Source organism: Vigna umbellata, chromosome 8 (genome assembly GCF_029865625.1).
Source record: "Vigna umbellata cultivar VRB3 chromosome 8, Vumbellata_1.0, whole genome shotgun sequence".
Taxonomy (NCBI): Eukaryota; Viridiplantae; Streptophyta; class Magnoliopsida; order Fabales; family Fabaceae; genus Vigna; species Vigna umbellata.
In genome coordinates this window covers 43,008,623-43,029,414 of record NC_142172.1, presented here as the reverse complement: position 1 = coordinate 43,029,414, position 20,792 = coordinate 43,008,623, and the positions used below count along the sequence as shown (strand labels likewise).

Here is a 20,792-nt window from a genome sequence, read left to right as displayed (position 1 = left end):
ATTAAATCATAACTTGTTAAAAGCCTTTCTTTGTTGCTAGGATAGAGAGGCTTAAAAACCTGAGTTGGCACATCCCTGATCATAGAGCAGCCCTGGCCTGGTCCAGTACGTTGTGACTAGTCACATGTGCTAGCGCCGAAGGTGAGTCTGATGCGTTCAGACATCTGAACCCTCTCCGGTGACCAATTTGGGGGAAAGTAAGATCTCTACTATGATGAAAATTAGATAAGTAGTTTATCAAATAAGAACCATGATATATATATATATATATATATATATGTGTGTGTGTGTGTGTGTGTGTATGAACGTAAATTGGTGCATGGAGGGGATCTCACTCATTTTTCTTCTTCTATTTGGATTGATTGATGTTGTTTGACTGCCAAGATGTATGTATGGTGTTGTTGAGTGGTTGTAAAGCATATGAATGTGAACTACAATGATGTAATTGAGTATGAAGTGGACATCTCAGGGTGAAATGATTGAAAGTGATGTATGGGATGTTGTTGTTGTTCTGTATAACTGTATGAAGCTTTGAATTGGTATGTCTATCCCTACACTCGAAGCACTGTTCATGCTCAAATAGAGGAGAGCAGTGTAAGTGGTGAGAGTAGAGGGAGGTTCTCGTCTATAGTCTTAGAGTTTAGACATAGACAGATGAGGGATTTACCTTGCATAGTGTTGGAGAGTGCCAGCTGAACTACGCAAGTGCAAAGACGACCAATAGTTCGATAGTTATACCAATCCGGATGAGTCGTGTGAGTGTTTGAGTCATGGTTTAAAGTGGTATGCCTTGATTGTTCTTTATATGTAGCTAAGCACGATGATATTTATTGATTGAACTATATGATTACTGCTTGGTTATCTAGCTCACCCTTGCTTTCTTTGTTGTGTGCTGCTTGTGTATGTTTTCCTTTGCGATGATCATCCACTTGGATGTGAGCAGATGTTGTTGAGGAGGTTCCTTTAGAGCTGTTGATGATGCAGTATGTATTTTTAGGATTTCTAAATTTAATTTGGTGTTATTTTGAAGTACTCTAAACTGTTTAAGTTTTAAGTTCTGTCATGGATGACTGTAATATCAGCTACTGAACTACTATTCTATTCTGACTGTTCTCTTTATTGGAATGTGGATGCCTAAGTTATATGATTGTGGTTATTATATATTTGGGATGCCACAATATGTATTTATTTTTAAAAAGTAATAGAAGGGGATTTTTTTGTCCAAGTTTTTCTAAGTTCTTTTTTTTAATTGTCCACGTTTGATTTTTTTTGTTAATTTGAAAATCATCACATTTGGTTTCTAAAAAACATTATCTAAATCATTTTTATTTTTTTACAAAGCGTTGTTTAATCATTTCAAAATAAAAACTATTCATTTTTAAAATATTTCAATCATATTCTAAAATTAATTATTCAGATTTTATGGGGAGCCAAAAACTATGTCTACTCTCGTATTAGAGTTATTCATAATTTATCATATAACTAGTAACTTATGTCTTAACTTATTAGTAACGAAATAAATCAGCTAACAAGGAAATGACAGCACATAATTTTAATACCATATTTTAATTATGTGATTACAATAATATGATTAAGAATGCTATTCTTATTATTTCGATTAATATATCTAAGAATATAAATTGTATTATATGGTAAGTCTTGGAAATTTATTCAACAAATAATTTTTTTCTTAATCCTTCATAGAAATGTAATATTTTTATTAAGTATCTAAAGTTTAACTAAACAAAACTTCATCTCATTAATAATTCGACTAAAAACAAAATTAAACGAAAATCTACATATTTATAAAAATAAAATAAAAAGCTTTAATTTTATATTGAAACCATATTTAACTCATTTGTATTTGATAATTATTTATTTGGTTTTATATTTATATATATATAGATAAATATATATATTAAAATTAAGAAATAGAATGAACTATACATTTCCATTGAAAAAATTCATAGAAAAAGTACTTGAAAAAAGACTTATTCTAAAATGATTTGTCTTTTAAAAATATTTTCCGCAGCCGGGATTTGAACCCGGAATCACTCACAGGTTTGAAACCATTAGAATACAATCCAATATTGCTACAGCGGATATCGTGAAGATTGTTACCCCATAAATGTATTTATTCGTTCTTTGAACTGCCTAAAAAATGAATACCTTTTGTTCCCTTTTAGTATTAGTTTAGCATCTTGAGTTGCTTGTTTGCAGTCTAATGCAAATTACTCATAGCTCAGGGTGAATATCTTTTTTTATCTTTGATGATGAGAATGTGATCAAATATTTAATTGAGATTTTTTTTATAATTAGAACATCTATGAAAATTAAGTTAAATTAAGTTGTTGTTAAGAGTAAAATTTTGTAAGAGATTTTCTAATTTATGTAAAGAGAGTTAATAATCTTTAGTTAATAATTGTGCATATTTGATATGAATTGATGCATGAGTACTATTTTGATATGTAATATTTTTTGAAAATTGGATTTCATGGGATGTGTCATTTTGGTAAATTTCAACCATACAAAACACTCAGAACTGTGGATTATATATATTTTTATTTAATCGGACTAAATGGATGATTTGATACATCTGTTGAATATTTGATTTTATGCAAACTTGTGGGCTAACAAGTCACTTACTGGACAAAAATCAATTTGAGTGATTTTATTGATTTCTAACGGTCTCACTCTTGCTAAACGAGTTATGACTCGTTGGGTGAGTTGATAAAATAGACTCTTAATAATTAGACAAGTGAACATTTCCTTGGACAAAATTGATTTTTAAAATTTTGGGGAGTCAGAGGAGGCTTGGTCATTGAACGAGTTTGGACTCGTTGAGCAAACTTTAAAAAAAATTAAACTATAGGATTTGAGTCACTGGGTGAGCAATAGCTTTGTTAGGTGAATATACATCTAGAGGTGTCATACTGAGTGAGAATATAATTCCACGAGTGAGTTTGAGTTTGAAAGAATCACAATCTTACAATTCTTAGGAAAATTGTATGGTAGTTGAACAAAAAAATCATAATTCTAAGAAAAAAAAGACTGTTATGCGAGATGATTTAAGAGTGAGGTTGAATAGAGTCAAAGTTATTTATATCACAAATCTACTCGATTTGAAACTATTTTTATCTTATATATAAATACATTGATATAAATATGATGATTTATAAGGAGATTTCTCACATAATCTAATATTAGAATATGTAATTGAGTTGGGATATTAACGTGAAGTTATCACAAATCTATTAAATTTACATTCTTTTATTTATTTATATATATATATATATATATATATATATATATATATATATATATATATAAAATAAAGTTTAGGCAGTGAAAGTTTACTCATTCCATTTTTAAAAAAAGTGTTTTTCATAATTTTACTCTTTCTTTTTCTAGTTTAGCATGAAAATATTTATTTCACTTATAATAATTTAATCTATTTTTACTAAAATGTTACTTGATCAACACAATGCAAAAATCCCACTTAAATCACATTTTATAAAATTTAATCATTTTCAATTCCTTGCAATCATAAACTTGAAAATATAAATTATTATAAACAGAATAAAATATAGGAAATGTTGTCCCACAAAATATGTTTTGTTTTGTGGGAAAAAATCAATAAATTGTTGCAATTAAAATTTATTTCACAATGTTTTATTTTCTACAAATTGCAACTATGAACATTTGAAAATGGATGTATGTGTTTTTATGTTCACTGTAATGTTTTGTTTAGATTTATCATATTAACATGTTCTATTTTTATATTACTAACTCCACCGTGCATGCACACGGTTATCAGACTAGTTGATCTTAAATTTTTGTATTTGTTGATGATTGATTGTAATAATATTTCATTTTACTTTTTAATAATTTTAAATATTTAGTCTTACATTTTTATTATTTGTTAATTAATATATTTATCATTTTTTAAGTAGCACATTTTGTTGTTGTTGTATTTTAATTCAAAACGGAAATAAGTAAATCTTTAATGAACGAAAAATTAGAATTAGAAATTAAAACCCACAAAAACTAATCTAAACCATCTAAAAAATTAGTTTAAGTTGGTTTTAGCCTTTTCGTTAATGGAATCAACTCAATCTACATGTATATTTTTATATATTTTTTAAATGTATTTTAGTGAACATTGATAAGTTTTCTTTGAGCTTGATTGACCTTTTCCGAAATTTAAATTTTTAACTTCAAATATCTTAAGGATGACAAAAAAAAAATCTAGTTTTGCAGATATTTGAGAATAAAATTCATAATAAATTAAATAGTTAGTATCTGTAGATATTTATTATATGTGAATTGTGGATAACGAATATTTTAATACTCACTTATAAACGGATTAGATATGAGTATTATATTACCCGACCCGTGGTACCCATTATAAAAAACTAAAAATAAAAATTTAATTTATATTTTATTTAATTAAATTAAATTTAAAATAAAATTATTTTATATATTTTTAGATTAAATTTAATTAAAATTAAATTTTAATTTATATTTTATTTCATTTATATTATTCATGGATTTTAAAATATTTTTAAAATATTCAGAGATTTTTTTGAAATAGATATCTATGCAGATAGCCAAATGTTACGGGTGAAGTTTTCATTTTTAGTCGAATTACCGATAAACAATATCTAACCTGACTGTTCCAATTCCAATCTGAAATCTCAAATAATCACATGTTACTACTAAACGATCTCTTATCCCATGTAAAAAAATATATACAACATTTTGATAAAAAAACTCATACCACTTTTTTTTTTTTTTTTTAATTTAATAAGTTGTGATCAAGCTTAATTGTACGACGTTCGTTCTTTAACAATTGGAACAATTTCTTCTTGCTGCTATTCTAAATTTTTTTTTATAAAAATATGGTGTAAAAACTTGTTTTAAAAGAATTAGTCTCTTACTACCTATGGTGACTGTATCTAATTCAAGCATATTATTTTCTGTATAGAATACCTTTCTGATAGAAAAAAATGTTATATAGGCCAATCATAAGCTTTCTCTTTACTTTTTAGTCATTGAATATAATTTGATTTGAACAATTTTTGCTTGTAAAATTCGATTGTTTTTAATATTGTAACATATTTTTTTATTTATGAACTTAAAATTTCATTTAATAATTTAAAAGTAGCACCACGAAGATGTCTTAGATTACCCAATTTCTATGATGTGTATGTGTTGATCCTTCACACGGATTTTAGGTTCGATTTCCGTGTGTTCTATTATTACTACTACTAGTGTAAAATATTTTATACCGCTGTTTAATGATAATTATTATAAACGTTAGGTTGCTAACTTGGTAATAATAAGTGTAAATATATATTAAATTTATACTTGTCTTTATTGTAATATAACCTGATATTTGTTAAAAAACTGAAACCAAGACATGCGAGTGTGCAAATGAAGATACCCGGCCCGTTGTTTGGCAGAGTTAAGGTAACTCTTTATTCGAAACAAAGAAACGAAAGGAAACAAACAAGACTTAACTTCAGCTAGGTTAGAGGGTTTTCTTTTTCGCTTATTTTGGTTTCTCTATTCTACAAGTGCCGTTCTTGGCTTTGGACACGCAGTTTTCACTCTACATCAATGGAATCCTCTGCCAACAACAAAGACCAAGTGCAACCCACACCAGAGGACCCAGAGAAGAAAAAGAAAAAGGAAGAAAAGGTTTTCCCATTATCATCTTATCCCTTTTGTTTTATTAATCGGGATTTAAGAGAAAAATGTGCTTTTCTTTAATCCGTTTTTCTGAGTTTTAATGATTTGTTAGTCTTCTTAGCTAGTTTCTTTTAAATGGGTGGACTAACACTATCCTAATTGTTGATTTTTGTTTTCTTGTGTCACAAATTTACGGCTTTGTCTCAGGCTAGAGAGAAGCTATTGAAGAAAGAGAAGTTTCTTCTCAAGCAAGCCCAGGTGATTAGAGTTCCTGCTTTCCCTGTTGTTCAGTTGCAACATTTGATTTGATTTTGCTATGTTTTTATCGTTCACATGTGGTCTTTGTCAATTTTATATTATAAATAATTTTTACATTCCCAACTTCTTTATTTTCTTCCTTTTGATGGCAGCAGCAAGCACAGCAATCATCCAATGCTTCTAAGAAAAGTGAAAAAAAAGTTGTTAAGCGTGGTGCGGAGGATGAGAATCCTGAAGATTATGTTGATCCTGAGACTCCAGTGGGTGAGAAGAAGCGAATGGCTCGGCAAATGGCAAAGCAGTATAGTCCAACTGCAGTGGAGAAATCGTGGGTGTTAATTCCATCTTTATGCTCGTTGTTCTTTAAATTTACGAAACGCCTAACTTTTATGTTGTTATAATTTAGGTGGTATGAGTGGTGGGAGAAATCAAGGTACTATGTGGCAGATGCTAACAGCTCCAAACCACCTTTTGTTATTGTGAGTATCTTGTTGAATTTATATCTGTTAGTTTCAGGTACTATATGAAGTTGTTTATTGCTGCAATTTTTCTTACTTAGAAATTAGAATTCAAACACCATTTTGTATGTTTACATGGTGCCTGTAACTGATTGGAGATTTTACATATGGAGTGTGAAGTAACCTTTTGCTTATTGCCATAGATTATAAATGTAGAAGTGATGATCCTTCTCAATTTGAGATCCTTATAATAAAAATTTGAAATATTGGTCCATGCTTTACAGTGTTTTATCTTAGACTAAGAAGTTTCTCAAAATTCAACAGTATTTACATTGCTGTTTGATGATATCAAATAGAACCGGAAATAGGCTAGCAAATTTGTTGTTATTGGTTTAATGTCAGTCTGTTTTGGACTCGAAATAAAGGATAGTGTCATGACCTTGTTTTATTGAAAATATTTATTCTGTGTGTTACTGTTATTCTTTTGTGGTTACACTGCTGAAAGTTGCTGCACTGCACAGCCCATAAATTTGATGACATTTAGAAGTTGCATTTTTTGCTCCCTTTTTATGCCTGTTGAGAACGTGATATTGTGCTGTGTTTTAGGTTCTGCCCCCTCCGAATGTGACTGGTGCTCTCCATATAGGTCATGCTCTAACAGCCGCAATAGAGGTATCTTATATACCCCATTTTAAGCTTAGCTGTTCTAAACTGTTAATCTAATTGTGATTTATTGCTTTAAGGACACAATGATTCGGTGGAAGAGAATGTCTGGATACAATGTCTTGTGGGTACCTGGGATGGATCATGCTGGGATTGCTACGCAGGTTGTGTCTAAATTGAGAAAATTTCACGGTCCATTGTCCATAACTGTTTTATAGTTTATCATTTGTTGTGATTACTACAAATAGAGGGTATGAGAATGTATTTTTTTTAATGATTGAGAATAAGAAATCAGTCTTATTTTTCCACAACATATATCTTCATTCTGTTTTTAGCATATCTTTTGTGTGAGATGAAATTAAATTCTTAGTTATCATTATTATGACACAGGTAGTTGTGGAGAAAAAGGTAATGCGGGAAAGAAATCTAACCAGGCATGATCTGGGCCGTGAGAAATTTGTCGCTGAGGTATGTTAATGGAATAATCATTGAAGTAAAGGTTCTTGATAAGTTGCTAATTTTTATTTTTTTATTCTGACTGTTGTTTCCTACATTTGTAATACTGACAAAATAGGTTTGGGAATGGAAACACAAGTATGGGGGCACAATATTACAACAATTGCGCCGATTAGGAGCCTCTTTGGATTGGTCTCGTGAGGTAAATGTATAACTTGTTTAGTGTTTAGTCCGACGTAGAATCACCCTTATAGAATCCATGAGCAGATAATTTTTTCTGATACCATTTCCTACCATGGCTGTTGTATTTATCTGTGACTCACTTTCTGTTTCCAGTGCTTCACAATGGATGAAAGAAGAAGTAAGGCTGTGACAGAGGCTTTTGTAAGGCTTTACGAGCAAGGTCTTGTCTATAGGTAGGTTGAACATTTGCAATATGTTTTTCTTGTCTAATGCTTTTATTCATAACCACCAAATTGTATGTTTTTCAACAATGCTGGTTTGAGTTTTTTAGTCTGTTCTCGAAAACGAATTGATAGAGATCATTGATTATGTGAAGAAGACAAGCTTTAGTTAGTGCATTATTGGAATTTGGAATATAGGATGCCTTGTAATTATTAAGTTAGAGTTACAGAAGGCAAGTTTAGTAGGAACTTGTATGACTGTTCATTGTATCTAGTTTACTGCGTGATGTTATTCAGTCATACACGAAAATGATCTGAATGTGTTTACATAAACTACCTGCCACATGTGTGGATCTTACTGAAAACCTGAACCAAGTGGTCAAAAAGACACTTTGGTAACATGATGTGGTTGAATCCTCTCCACAGACCAAATATATCTTGTGATTTTGCATAGTTATTGACTAGTGAAGTTTCTATTCAATCATGATTCTAATTATGGTAGTGCATTACTGGACGTTTGGGACAAAAGATGTGCAATATTCTTTGATGCTAGTTGGAATCTAAATATAAAGATACATCAAATAAAATGAAATCTACATGGTGAATCAAGTTAAATTAAAATGTGTCAATGAGATTCTGTATACTAGGCTCTGGGTGCTCCTCAAGTTCTCTACTTATGACATGATGTATATATGCAGATTATCTGAACCTAAGTGACTCTTTTGTGGAGTGGAGATAATATTGTTTTTGTCATTGTCACAGGGACCTTCGTTTAGTGAATTGGGATTGTGTGTTACGAACTGCAATATCTGATATCGAGGTGTGCCAATGCTTGGTCTTGGCTGTTTCATCTGATTTATCAATATTGCATGTGTAATGTAGTTGCTTGATGCATGCAGGTAGATTATATTGATATAAAAGAAAGGAGTCTACTAAAGGTTCCAGAATATGATAAACCAGTAGAATTTGGAGTCTTAACAAAGTTTGCATACCCTGTGGAAGGGAATCTAGGTGAAATTGTTGTTGCCACAACTAGAATTGAAACAATGCTTGGTGACACTGCTATTGCTGTACATCCTAATGATGACAGATATAATCATTTTCATGGAAAATTTGCTATTCATCCATTTAATGGAAGAAAACTTCCTATAATTTGTGATGCTATTCTTGTTGATCCAAAGTTCGGGACTGGTGCTGTTAAGGTATTCTCTATACGAATGACTTGTGTTTGAGTTTTTTAAGTGATGTTTACATTATGTTAATTTCTTTGTTGATTGCAGATTACACCTGCCCATGATCCAAATGATTTTGAAGTGGGTAAACGTCACAACCTTGAATTCATTAATGTTTTCACAGATGATGGGAAAATAAATTCCAATGGTGGCTCTGAATTTGTGGGCATGCCACGGTTTAAAGCTCGAGAGGCAATAACAGAAGCATTACAGAAGAAGGTAAGGTTATACTATTATTTGATTCATGAGAAATAGCAAAAGTCAGGCAAAAGTATTTTGTTGGAAAGTACACGTGTACATTTGTGAAACCTGACTAATGGTTGCTTCTGATGGAAGGGAAGATTATAATTAGTATCATTATTTTGAATTATGTTGCATTCGTTTTCTTCTTTTGTATAGGGTCTTTATAGAGGATCTGAAAATAATGAGATGCGTCTTGGGGTTTGTTCAAGAAGCAATGATGTTGTGGAACCCATGATAAAGCCCCAATGGTACGTCAGTTGCAATGATTTGGCAAACCAAGCTCTTAATGCTGCTGTTGATGAGGAAAACAATAGGCTAGATATTATTCCAAAACAATATTTGGCTGATTGGAAGAGGTACTTGTATCTTTGTTTTACTTTTACAATTCTTGTAATGAGCAATTGTACAATTTTAGACTATTTGCAGAAATTTAGCCAAGACACTGTAGCATCGCTTATCATTTTCTTGTAATGATTAGTGAAAAATATTCTGATGGGTTTAGCTCTGCTTGGTAGAGCTCTAGCTGAAGATTGAAATTGAGGCAGTTGAGGTGTTGAGAAATATAATAACTTAATTCATTGTCACTGTTTTCCCGTTTGAATATGTAGAGAATATCTGTCATTATTCTACGGAAGACTGTTTATGAGTATCTTCGGTGATTTGTTTAAGGGTGGTTTCTATATTTACTGTTTGTTTCCTCATGTAATAAGGCTTATTACTTTAGTTTTAGTATGAATTAAGAATCAAAGAATTGTATTTTGTAACACATCATTACAACACCATTTATCAACATTGTTTGATGTATCTCTTTTTCAACTTTTCTACCTGAAACCTATAATTTCAACTCCTTCCTATTTTCACACTAAAATGTGTTGGGAAAAAACTGGAGGTAAATTGTAGAAGGATTTCTTATATTGTAAACTGAATCAGTGGTTTGTGGTTGAACTTGCTATTTATCTATTTTTCTTCTGACGTGCCTTTGTTGTTCTTGTAATTCTATGATGAGTTTTACAGATGGCTAGAAAACATTCGTGATTGGTGCATTTCACGACAGCTTTGGTGGGGTCACCGAGTACCTGCGTGGTATGTCACCTTGGAGGATGACGTGCTGCAGGAATTTGGTGCTTATAACGATCATTGGGTTGTGGCAAGAAATGAAGAGGAGGCCCAAAAGGTGGCTAGCCAGAAGTATAGTGGAAAGAAGTTTCATTTAAGCCAGGATCCTGATGTTCTTGATACATGGTTTTCTTCTGGTCTGTTCCCGTTATCTGTGCTGGGATGGCCTGATGACACAGAGGACCTGAAGACATTCTATCCAACTTCTGTTCTGGAAACTGGCCATGATATCATCTTTTTCTGGGTTGCTCGTATGGTGATGTTTGGATTGAAGTTGGGTGGTGATGTGCCTTTTTCAAAGGTGAGGTCACTATCTCATACAGATAATTTTGGGAAAGCATCATACCTTTTTGTGTACTAAATTATGCTTGTTACTCTGGTGTTGTCATTGAATTTTGGTTATGCATGCCTATGATTTTTCTTTTTCTTGATTTTTGAAAAAGAAATTCGTGAACAAAGTTAAGTCATCCTCGAGGAAAGCTAACCAAACACTCGTGTATACCTTATAAATTTTGATCAATGATCTTCTCATTGATGTACTCTGGTTGTCACGTTTACTGTGGATTTTGGTCATGCATACCTAAGATTTTTCTTTTTCTTGATTTTTTTAAAAAGAATTTCGTGAAGACAGTTAAATCATCATATTGAGGAAAACTAGCCATCCTTACATCCTTGGAACTTTTGATCAATGATCTTCTTCTCATTGATATACTTCTAATCCTGTGCAGATTTATTTGCATCCCATGATTCGTGATGCACATGGGCGCAAGATGTCCAAGTCCTTGGGGAATGTTATTGATCCCATTGAAGTGATAAATGGGATATCTTTGGAAGGTCTACACAAGAGGTTAGAGGCTGGTAACTTGGACCCCAAAGAACTAGCCACTGCTATAGAGGGTCAGAAGAAGGACTTTCCAAATGGTATTGATGAATGTGGTGCTGATGCTCTCCGTTTTGCACTGGTCTCATACACAGCCCAGGTGTCATTTACTTGTCAATGTTTTTACATGGCTATTTCTTTACCAATGTAGTCAACTTTTGTGATCTAATTGTGATGTTTATGTCCATTTCAGTCTGACAAAATTAACCTAGATATTCAAAGGGTGGTTGGGTATCGCCAATGGTGTAATAAACTGTGGAATGCAGTAAGATTTGCTATGAGCAAGCTTGGCGATGATTATATTCCACCTGCAGAATTAGATCCAGATGTTCTCCCATTTAGCTGCCGGTGGATACTCTCAGTGTTAAATAAAACCATAACAAAAACAGTGAAATCTCTAGAATCATTTGAATTCTCACAAGCTACCACTGCTGTGTATTCTTGGTGGCAGTATCAATTGTGTGACGTATTTATCGAAGTGATTAAGCCTTACTTTTCTGGTAATGATACTAAGTTTGCTTCTGAAAGACGCTTTGCACAAGATACTTTGTGGTTTTGTCTGGACAATGGCCTTCGATTGCTTCATCCCTTCATGCCTTTTGTCACGGAGGAACTATGGCAACGTCTTCCTTCGCCCAAGGAATGTAAGAGAGCAGAATCTATCATGATAAGTGATTATCCATCAGCTGTAGAGGTTAGTTTTTCTTATTAGTATAATATTCAGGCTCTTTTTTAAAATTGAAAGTTTCAACTACGATCAAGTACTTCGTATTTTTTTATGATGTGTTGTATTGTATTTATCTTTCTTTGGTTATTCAATAATAAGATTTCTGTTTTTGTTTTTTATACCAGGGCTGGAATAATGAAACTGTGGAGAATGAGATGGACATTATTGAGTCTACTATTAAGTCTCTGAGATCACTGGCTAAAGAAAAACGTGACAGGTATGTGGAAGCAACATCTGCTTTTGCAAAGCTTCAGGTTTTCTGCTCTGTTTTCTTTAATATATGTGGAATCTCTCTTTTGGGGTGACAAATGAGAAAATTTTAAAATAAGATTTTTATATAAATGAGCATAAGAAATTCCCCTAGTATTTTGTTTATTTCTTTCTGTCAATTTTTAAAGGGTGTTTACTTGCATTTTTATTTTCTGTTTTAATTTTTAATAACAGAAATATCACCTTGTTTTCTATCTATCCCTATCGTCAAATATTTGTACAGGAGACAGATAAATAAAAAGAAAGTGTTTGCTGACAAATCCTTGAAAACAGGAAACAAATTGAAAAACAATGTGACATTTTTGCAATTAAAAAGAGTAGAAATAGAAGATGGAAACAAAATAAAAGTGCAAGTAAACGCTTCCTTAACTTCTCAACTAAAGGTTGTTTGTTATTCAAACTATAAAACATGCTTTACTGATTCTAAAATGATGCAAATGTTCCCAGGCGACCGGCTTTTGTTCTCTGCCGAACACAGGTGGTTACTGCGATTATTAATAGCCACCAACTGGAGATTGTAACATTAGCTAATCTATCCTCGTTGACAGTAAGTGTCACATTTTGCTTTTGTGTTTTCTTCTGATGGATGCCCCCTGTATTTTGCTTCTCTATTGTCATTAGTCATATTGATTAACATTAGCTCATCTAGCCCATTTTCACCTTGATTGCAATTTTTTTTTCACTTTTAATGATTGATTATATGATTCACAGGTAATCTCTGAAACTGATGCTGTTCCATCTGGATATGGTGATGCTGTTGTAAATGAGAGCATTTCTGTTTATTTAGAATTACAAGGAACTAATTCTGCAGAGGCAGAACAAGGGAAGATCAAGAAGATAGAAGAGCTGAGGAAGTATGCTTTATATTCTATTATTCTTTAAAATGCATTTCAACACTTGAGTTATCAATGAAAAGGGGTAGAAGGTGACCAGAGTATATGATGAAGGAAATTATTAGAAGGGATTTCATAATGAATAATATTTCCTTAACACTTGAACAATATACACATGAATTTATTTTGTTAAAAACTTAGCTCCTTTTTTTTCTTCTCCTTTTTCTTAACGGCTTTCAATTAAAAGACTGGTGTTTCTTTCTATGCAGGCAAATAGAAAGACTAGAGAAGATTATGAATGCTCCAGGTTATGAAGAGAAGGTTTTACCAAATGTTCGAGCAAAGAACCAGGAAAAGCTAGATTCCCTAAAGGAGCGTTTATTGCTTGAGGAAACGGCTGGTCTGAATCTCTAGCTTCTAAGTATGAACTCAATTGATTGATCAAGTTTTTCTTTTGTTCGCATACTTATATCATGATCTTCAGTTACTGTTTAACCTTAGTATTTTTTTGGCCAAAATACATATTATTTGTTACTAAATATTTATTTTGCTATATTATACAAATTTTGGTTAGCTTGTGCTACTGGGATTTTGTAAAATGTTTTGATGGTTGACTAAGCACTCCACATTTGTGGGTTAGGAACCTTGTTACTATGGTAACTTTTAAACAAATCAGTATAAGATTACACTCATGAATTTACTGTCAATTACCTACCCCCTCCCAAAAATGAAAACCATTAAGAAGTTTTTTTTTTTCTTTTCTATTTGCCAATTTCTGATGTATAAAATAAAGTTTGCTGTTTTGAGAGGATTTTTTTTTTATATTTTCAATTAAAATTAAATGTGCTATATTGATTATTAATGCTGATATTTTTCTCGTTTAATTTGGTTATATGTATTTAATTCATTAATTTAAACATGTTAACCTAGTTACTTAAATTGGTAAATAATTGTTTTTCTCTGTATTAAAAAAATATATCATAATTTTGTTGGTTTTTTTTTTCTGTGAATAGTGCCCTACATCTAAGATAGCGATCATTACTTGAATGTTGATTGAATGACAACTCAAAAAAAAAATATGCGTAATAAATTTGCGAACTTTTTTAAAAAGTTTTTTAACTCGTACCTAATTACTTTATCTGTTCTAATAAATTTAGAATATATTTTTAACAATTTTTTTATATGTAGAATAAATTTATTTATAATTTAAAATAACTTCCTTACTTTGACACTCGTTTGGTTGTTTGAATAATAAAAAGAGGAAAAGCTAAAGACGCATAAAAACTTTTATAAACCTAAGGAAAAATCACAAAAATCAAACATAAGTGACTTTTTTTAAATATAATTGATAAAAGCTTAAAATATTAACGAATAAAATTTAAGGAGAGAAAAATTTTGTGTAGGGAACTTACTATAAATTAAATTATAGTAAACTAGAATAAAATATTATTGACAACAAAAACTTTTTTTCAATATTTAATACAAATACATACATTATAATAGCATCTCAATAAATGTTAACAAAAGTCAATTTTATTTACTTATTTCTCTCTCTCTCTCTCTCTCTCTCTCTCTCTATATATATATATATATATATATATATATATATATATAAATAATGTGAATGAAAAATCAGTAAAATAACTATAAGTCTTTACTTAGAAATGCCAAAATAGAAAAAATAAAAAATCTTATAAGAATTCTTGATATTTTACAGTACTGTTGTATATACACAACTTAAATTTCAAATTTGTGTGAACTTATCCATAAAAAGGTGATTTTGGAGTTGAGACACCTAAATGAGCAGTCTCGTACTAGTAAAAAAATTATAAGTACGGATACTCTTGTACTATTCCCAAAATAGCAATTAAAAATCCAATAATGAGTCAAAAGATTAGAGTGAGTAACTCCACAACGAAACTTCAATGTCTTCAAATTCCATTTCCGTACTTCCATATTCATCACTCTCGAAGCAATGGGTTGGCGACATCAGCACCATGTTCCTCAGATCCTCCATCTCTTTTTCTTCAACACTCTCCGTCGCTGTCGCCACGGTCTCCACCACCGCATCATCATCCTTTCCCGATTCGTTACCGGGCCGAAACGCCTCTGCAGCCTCTGCCGCCGCCTTCTGAATGTCCCGGGGATCAGCCGTCGCCGGCACCGGTAACCGATTCGCGGAGTCGGCGAAGTTGAGACAGGCCGACCTTCCCCTAAGCGCCAGCGCAGCCACGTCGTGTGCACGCGCCGCCATCTCCGCCGTAGGAAAGGTCCCCAGCCAAATCCTAGTCTTCTTGTTGGGCTCGCGCACCTCGCACACCCACTTACCGGAGTCCCTCCGCCTGACGCCGCGGAACACCGGGTGGCGCGTCTCCCGGAACTTCTTCCTCCCAGCGCGTTTCTTGGGGTGGCTCGCTGCCAGAAACACCTCCTCGTCCGACAGCGCCGGACGGGAACCTCCCGAGTCCGGCGAGGTCGCTTGTGGGTCGGTGGAAAACATGATACCTGACGGAAAGTTTGGTTTTCTGGAGTTGTTTGAGTGAATGGAAGAACGTGTGCAAAAGCGGTAGTTATATCAGTTACTACTAGTAACCAACGTTGTTGTGTTTTTGTTTTTGTGGTTGTGTTTTGTTTGGTTTTAGGAGGGAAAGTGAGTTATATATATATATAGTATGTATGTAGTTGGAGAAGGTGAGGTTGTGTTTGAAGGAAAGTGTCCACACTGTTTGTCCAGCTAAGTTGGGGTTAGGTTTAGCCAATTCTGATTTTGGGGCGTGGCAGTTTTTTTCATCCCACGGTATGGGGAGTAACCCTTTCTAGATCTTTGTGTTTGACACGTGTGATTTTCTTTTCATTTCCTAAACATGAAATTGGATAAGGGTGGTTTGGCTGAAAGGGAAAGGGGAAGGTGGAGCGAAGGAGAGTGAGGGAGTGTGTGTATTGAATCTATGTTTGTCTCGGTCAAAAGATTGGGCTTAGATTCCTTCTGGATTCAGGGGTTTCTACCTTCCTTTGATTTTGGGCCTTTTCTGTGACGTAAAAGAGGGAAGTGTTGCTATGTAGCAGCAGGAGACAAGTCATGCCAATTGACCCTTTGATTGAAAATCTTACCCATTCTTTTATTTATTGCATCATATTCTGTTCGCTTGCTGGGTTTCCGTAGCGAGGTGATGTTTGAATCATCGACAACTCATGCCATAAACTTCACTACCACATGTTTAAAATATTAACGAAAGCCTACCTTAGTACTACGTGCATGTAACTGCCCAACTTCCCTTTTCTTGTTTCTTTTACGCTTTACCTTGTATTTTAAAATACCACTTCTTTAAATCTATCTATGTTTTAAATGTATGAAGCTATTTTAATATTTAATTTTTGGGTTCTGAATTTGCTTTAAATTTTTAGGTTGGCCCAAATACAGGCCCAAACAATGGAAAGTGAAGAAGAACTAGTTAGATTGAGGTATAAGTTGAAGGAAAAGAAAAAAAAATGAATAAAAGATTTAGTGGTACAAGAAAAAGAAGGCAGTGGATAATGTGATAGAGACTCGTAAAACAAGAGAAGTGAATGACCTTCCAACGTCTCTTTGACTAATGACCTGTTTGGTTTCCGGATGACAACCCACGCGTTCAAAACACGGTTGACAGTTGATAACTGTTCTTTCATTTTCCACTACAGTTTCGTATTTCTAACTGTTACTTTTCAAAATACATTATTTATTGTTTTTCTTTATTTTTAAACAATATTGATAATTCTTTTTCTTAATTACTAAATAAAACAATTGAGATGTGAACTTTCAAATTAATAATGAGAGATATAATAAAATCTATATATTAATAAATTATATTTTTTAAGATAAATAAAGAGACTGACTATTTAATTTATATCTTATAATCTTAAACTATGGATAAAATATAGAGTTGTACTCAGTAACTATTTTTCTTGGTTTGAATGACTTGTTTAAAGAATCTACATGTATTTTTTTTTAATTAAACAAATAATATTACAAAAAGTAATTCAACACGTGAAAAATATCGATGAGCTGATATTTATAAAGAATTATTTGAGTTTAGAAAATTGAATATACTAGTATCTAACGGTGACATCAAATAGATATTTAATAACTTATTGTATGAGCCAACCTTGATTTAGAAGCAGTATCAGTAAAGAACTAGTGTAATAGTTACTTGTATATTTTCTTAATTAGTAGGTTTTGGATTCTAAAGTGAGGGTATTAAAAAATAAAAATAAAATAAAATAAAGAGTGAGTGATGAGAGTGATAGAAGGGTGGCATTAATTTCCGTTTCCGCGGAAACGCGTAGATTACGTGGATTTATCTTTACTTTCCAAGTCTGAAGCAAGCCCATCCCAATGGGCTCCATAATATTTTTTTACTTTGATATTTTTCTTGGTGGGCCATAAAAAAAATAATTATTTTTTTTCAACTATTTTAATGAAGTTGGGTCCATGCAGCTTCTAGTCGTGTCTCTTCGATTCCATTAATAGAAGATTACCATTTGACTTTGCAAAGTACGAGATAATCTCTGGTTGTTCGTTCCTAATTGTTAGCTTTACTTTTAATGAACATCACTGTTTTTCCACAAAGCTGACGCTTTAAATCGTTTTTGTGTTGATAGATTGATAGATGCGGTGAAAAGAAATAAAGTGGATGGACACAACAGAAATAAATAATTGTTTAATATAGTAGTTATACTAAACAAATAATTGTTTCTTATTTTGATTTTGTATTATTTAGGTTTGAGATTATCAATTGAGATTATCTCGACTTATATTACAAATATAAACTCATACTTATTTATATTATTTTGGATTATACTTATATGACTAAGATTTCCTTGATTAACATCATAACATCAGTTTTGGAAAATGAAAAAAAGTTTGCGATCAATTAAGATTGATAATTAAGATGTATTAGCAAAATATATTAGGAAAATTGACTAACGTGATCATATATATGATTGAAACTCAAGTAGAATAAAAATCCTAAAATTGTTTACAATATAATTAATTACGTGTTTATTATTATAACATTTATTACTATATAACATAAATTTCTGTCTTGAGTGTTTTTTTTTTCATATAAGCTTCTACCAGGATAATATTAAAGCTTGGAAGTATATTGGATCGGAGAGTATAGAGAAAAACTTCTTATGAAACCTTTACAATATAATTTCGGTCCCATAAGAACATATCTATCAATTTTAACTTAGATAATTTAAAAAAGTTATATAATATATTTGAGAAAATAAATTCAACAAAGGTTATATCAGCACTTAAGATGTTGCATAGTTTCAAAGCATTTATAAGAAGAAAAATGGTTGATAATTTACAATATTTTTGATAAACGCAAGCATCTTTGATATTTCTTACTTAAAACTATACACGTGTACTACCGGTTTTAAATATGTTCTCAATTTCTTGTTTAACTAAAATTTGGACATGATAATAATATGGTTCGTTGATCAATGAGATCCGAGTTAAAAGCATTGATGAATAAGCATGTATTAATTATATAATATAGTGAGTTGTGCTTACAAATTTATGAGAACAAATGTGTGGGGAAGTGAGTGAGTGAGATTGAAAGGGAAGGAGTTGTAGATCTGTTGTTCTGCTATACTTATTTATGAAAAAAGCTTGATATGGTTCTTGAGCTGAGAAAGAGAAAGGTTATGGAGTGATGATTAAGATATAGCAGTGAGTGTGATTAATACGTAGCTACGTATGAAATTGTTTGGGTAGTAAAACAGAAATGACTGAGAGAGCATGATAGAGACTGGTGGAAAGCACAAAGAAAGTTGAAAGAGTGCAGAATATGGCCCAGCCAGACCATTAAATTGCGGCTTTTTTCCTTAACAAGAAGATTCAAGACCAACACCGAATCCTGATCGTTTAAATTATCCCCAAAACCCCAAAAAAGTAAAATATGTCAGTGGGCCTTTTTTTTACTAACACCACTCATTTTCTGCAAACCCTACCATAACTCCAACTACCTTCCTTTGTCAATCTTTTCTTTTCACCAAAATACATACTGTCCAATTATAAATTTACACGTACAAATTAAATATAAATATCTATTCATATATTCTAATAAAATAACTGAAATAATTAATTTTTAAGTTTTGTTTCCTGGTGGAGTGATTAAATAAATTTGAGAGGATTTGAAAGTAAATTTTTTGTTATTTATTTAAGTGGATTTAGAGATAAGTGACAATGAATTTGGAAGTAAAGTTTGTAAGAATTAGTGTAGGATTTAATTAATGTGACAGATTAAAAAAATTTACTTCCAAATTTATTTTCACTTATCTCCAAATTTATTTAAATAAACAACAAAAATTTTACTTCCGAATTTCCTTAAATTTATTTTATTACTCTTTTTCAAATTCATTTAAGTGAACAAAGTGGTATTGATTCTGTTCGAACAAGCATTAATCGATACGAATACGATTCTCGAAGAAGAAAAGATTCCGTTTACTTTCTCCCCGTTTCCATCAAATATCTACTACACTATACAAACTTTCTGTTATCTCGTAACTGCAAAAGTTACGATCAAAACAATGTTCAGCGAAAATTTAGTTGGTTTTGAAGAGGACAGGATATAGTGTGTGATATTGACTACTCATAGGTATCACAAGTTGAAGAAGTTTGTAAAGATTCTTCCTCGAACATAATGAAAAAAAGTAAAAAGAAGTCTGTGAAAAAAGCTATTATGGAAGTGTCATAGAATCTCTGTGACCATATTACCAACTCTATTCTTATTGGATAAATGTTCACATTAAACAAATCAACCTTCAACTACGTCCAAATTTAACTTTTATTCTTTTCATGGCCTTTGCTTCATGGGTTATTCGTACCAGTATAATTAAAAATATCCGGACAACATTTTTTTTATAACATTTTAATATCATTTACATGTTATCATTTACGTGTTATTTTATGATTGGTTCAAAATTATTCTACAATCAATAATAATAATCATAAACACCAACATGGACCAATCACAGAATAACACGTACATAGTGTTAAAATATTATCAAAAAAATGTTATTAAAATATCATTATCCTATAATTAATCAGTCTCACCAATATTTTCTCAAACATTTAAGATTAATTGAATAATTGCATGTGAATAAAATTACTCTGATTTAACTCGTTATAAAAGAAAAAAAATATATTTCAAAAATAAACTTTAAGGATTACAAATACATTATTATGTTTCACATCGACTAGAGATAATACCAATTATAATTTATAAGTGGGTGCAAACCTAACCCTACAAGCCAGTTTTATGGGGGTTGAATTAGGCTTAAAGTTCACTTCTAACACATTAATTAACCTTTGCCGATATGATATCTTTAATTTCAAACATTATAATTAATAGTTTAAGGATTAAGATTCACTGACCATTGTTTTCATCATTTTTCGGTATATTATTTGCCTTCGTTTAAGTTTTTGGACATTAATGAATGTATATGTTGATTCAAATATATGGATCCAATTATGTAACTATTCAAACATTAAAAATTGAAACAAAAATGG

The 20,792-nt window shown here is 31.6% G+C and overlaps 1 protein-coding gene and 1 pseudogene across 2 annotated transcripts; one reads left to right on the top strand and one right to left on the bottom strand.

The window, feature by feature from the left end:
* Positions 1–5,406: 5,406 nt before the first annotated feature.
* TWN2 (valyl-tRNA synthetase / valine-tRNA ligase (VALRS)) lies at positions 5,407–13,817 on the top strand. Of its 2 annotated transcripts, none has more exons than XM_047306696.1 (21): positions 5,407–5,472; positions 5,581–5,703; positions 5,902–5,952; positions 6,108–6,280; positions 6,359–6,431; positions 7,017–7,082; positions 7,154–7,237; positions 7,464–7,541; positions 7,648–7,731; positions 7,866–7,945; positions 8,696–8,753; positions 8,833–9,135; positions 9,214–9,384; positions 9,565–9,764; positions 10,423–10,825; positions 11,253–11,504; positions 11,598–12,098; positions 12,257–12,348; positions 12,849–12,948; positions 13,113–13,255; positions 13,504–13,817. In XM_047306696.1, the coding sequence occupies exons 1-21, from the start codon at positions 5,437–5,439 to the stop codon at positions 13,646–13,648; spliced, it is 3,216 nt and encodes a 1,071-aa protein (XP_047162652.1). In that variant the 5' UTR covers positions 5,407–5,436; the 3' UTR covers positions 13,649–13,817. The 2 variants fall into 2 exon arrangements, with proteins under 2 accessions (XP_047162652.1, XP_047162650.1); XM_047306694.1 differs by having other exon boundaries at positions 6,105–6,280.
* Positions 13,818–14,907: 1,090 nt separating this feature from the next.
* On the bottom strand, positions 14,908–16,365 carry LOC124832484 (dehydration-responsive element-binding protein 1E pseudogene; annotated as a pseudogene).
* Positions 16,366–20,792: the final 4,427 nt, after the last annotated feature.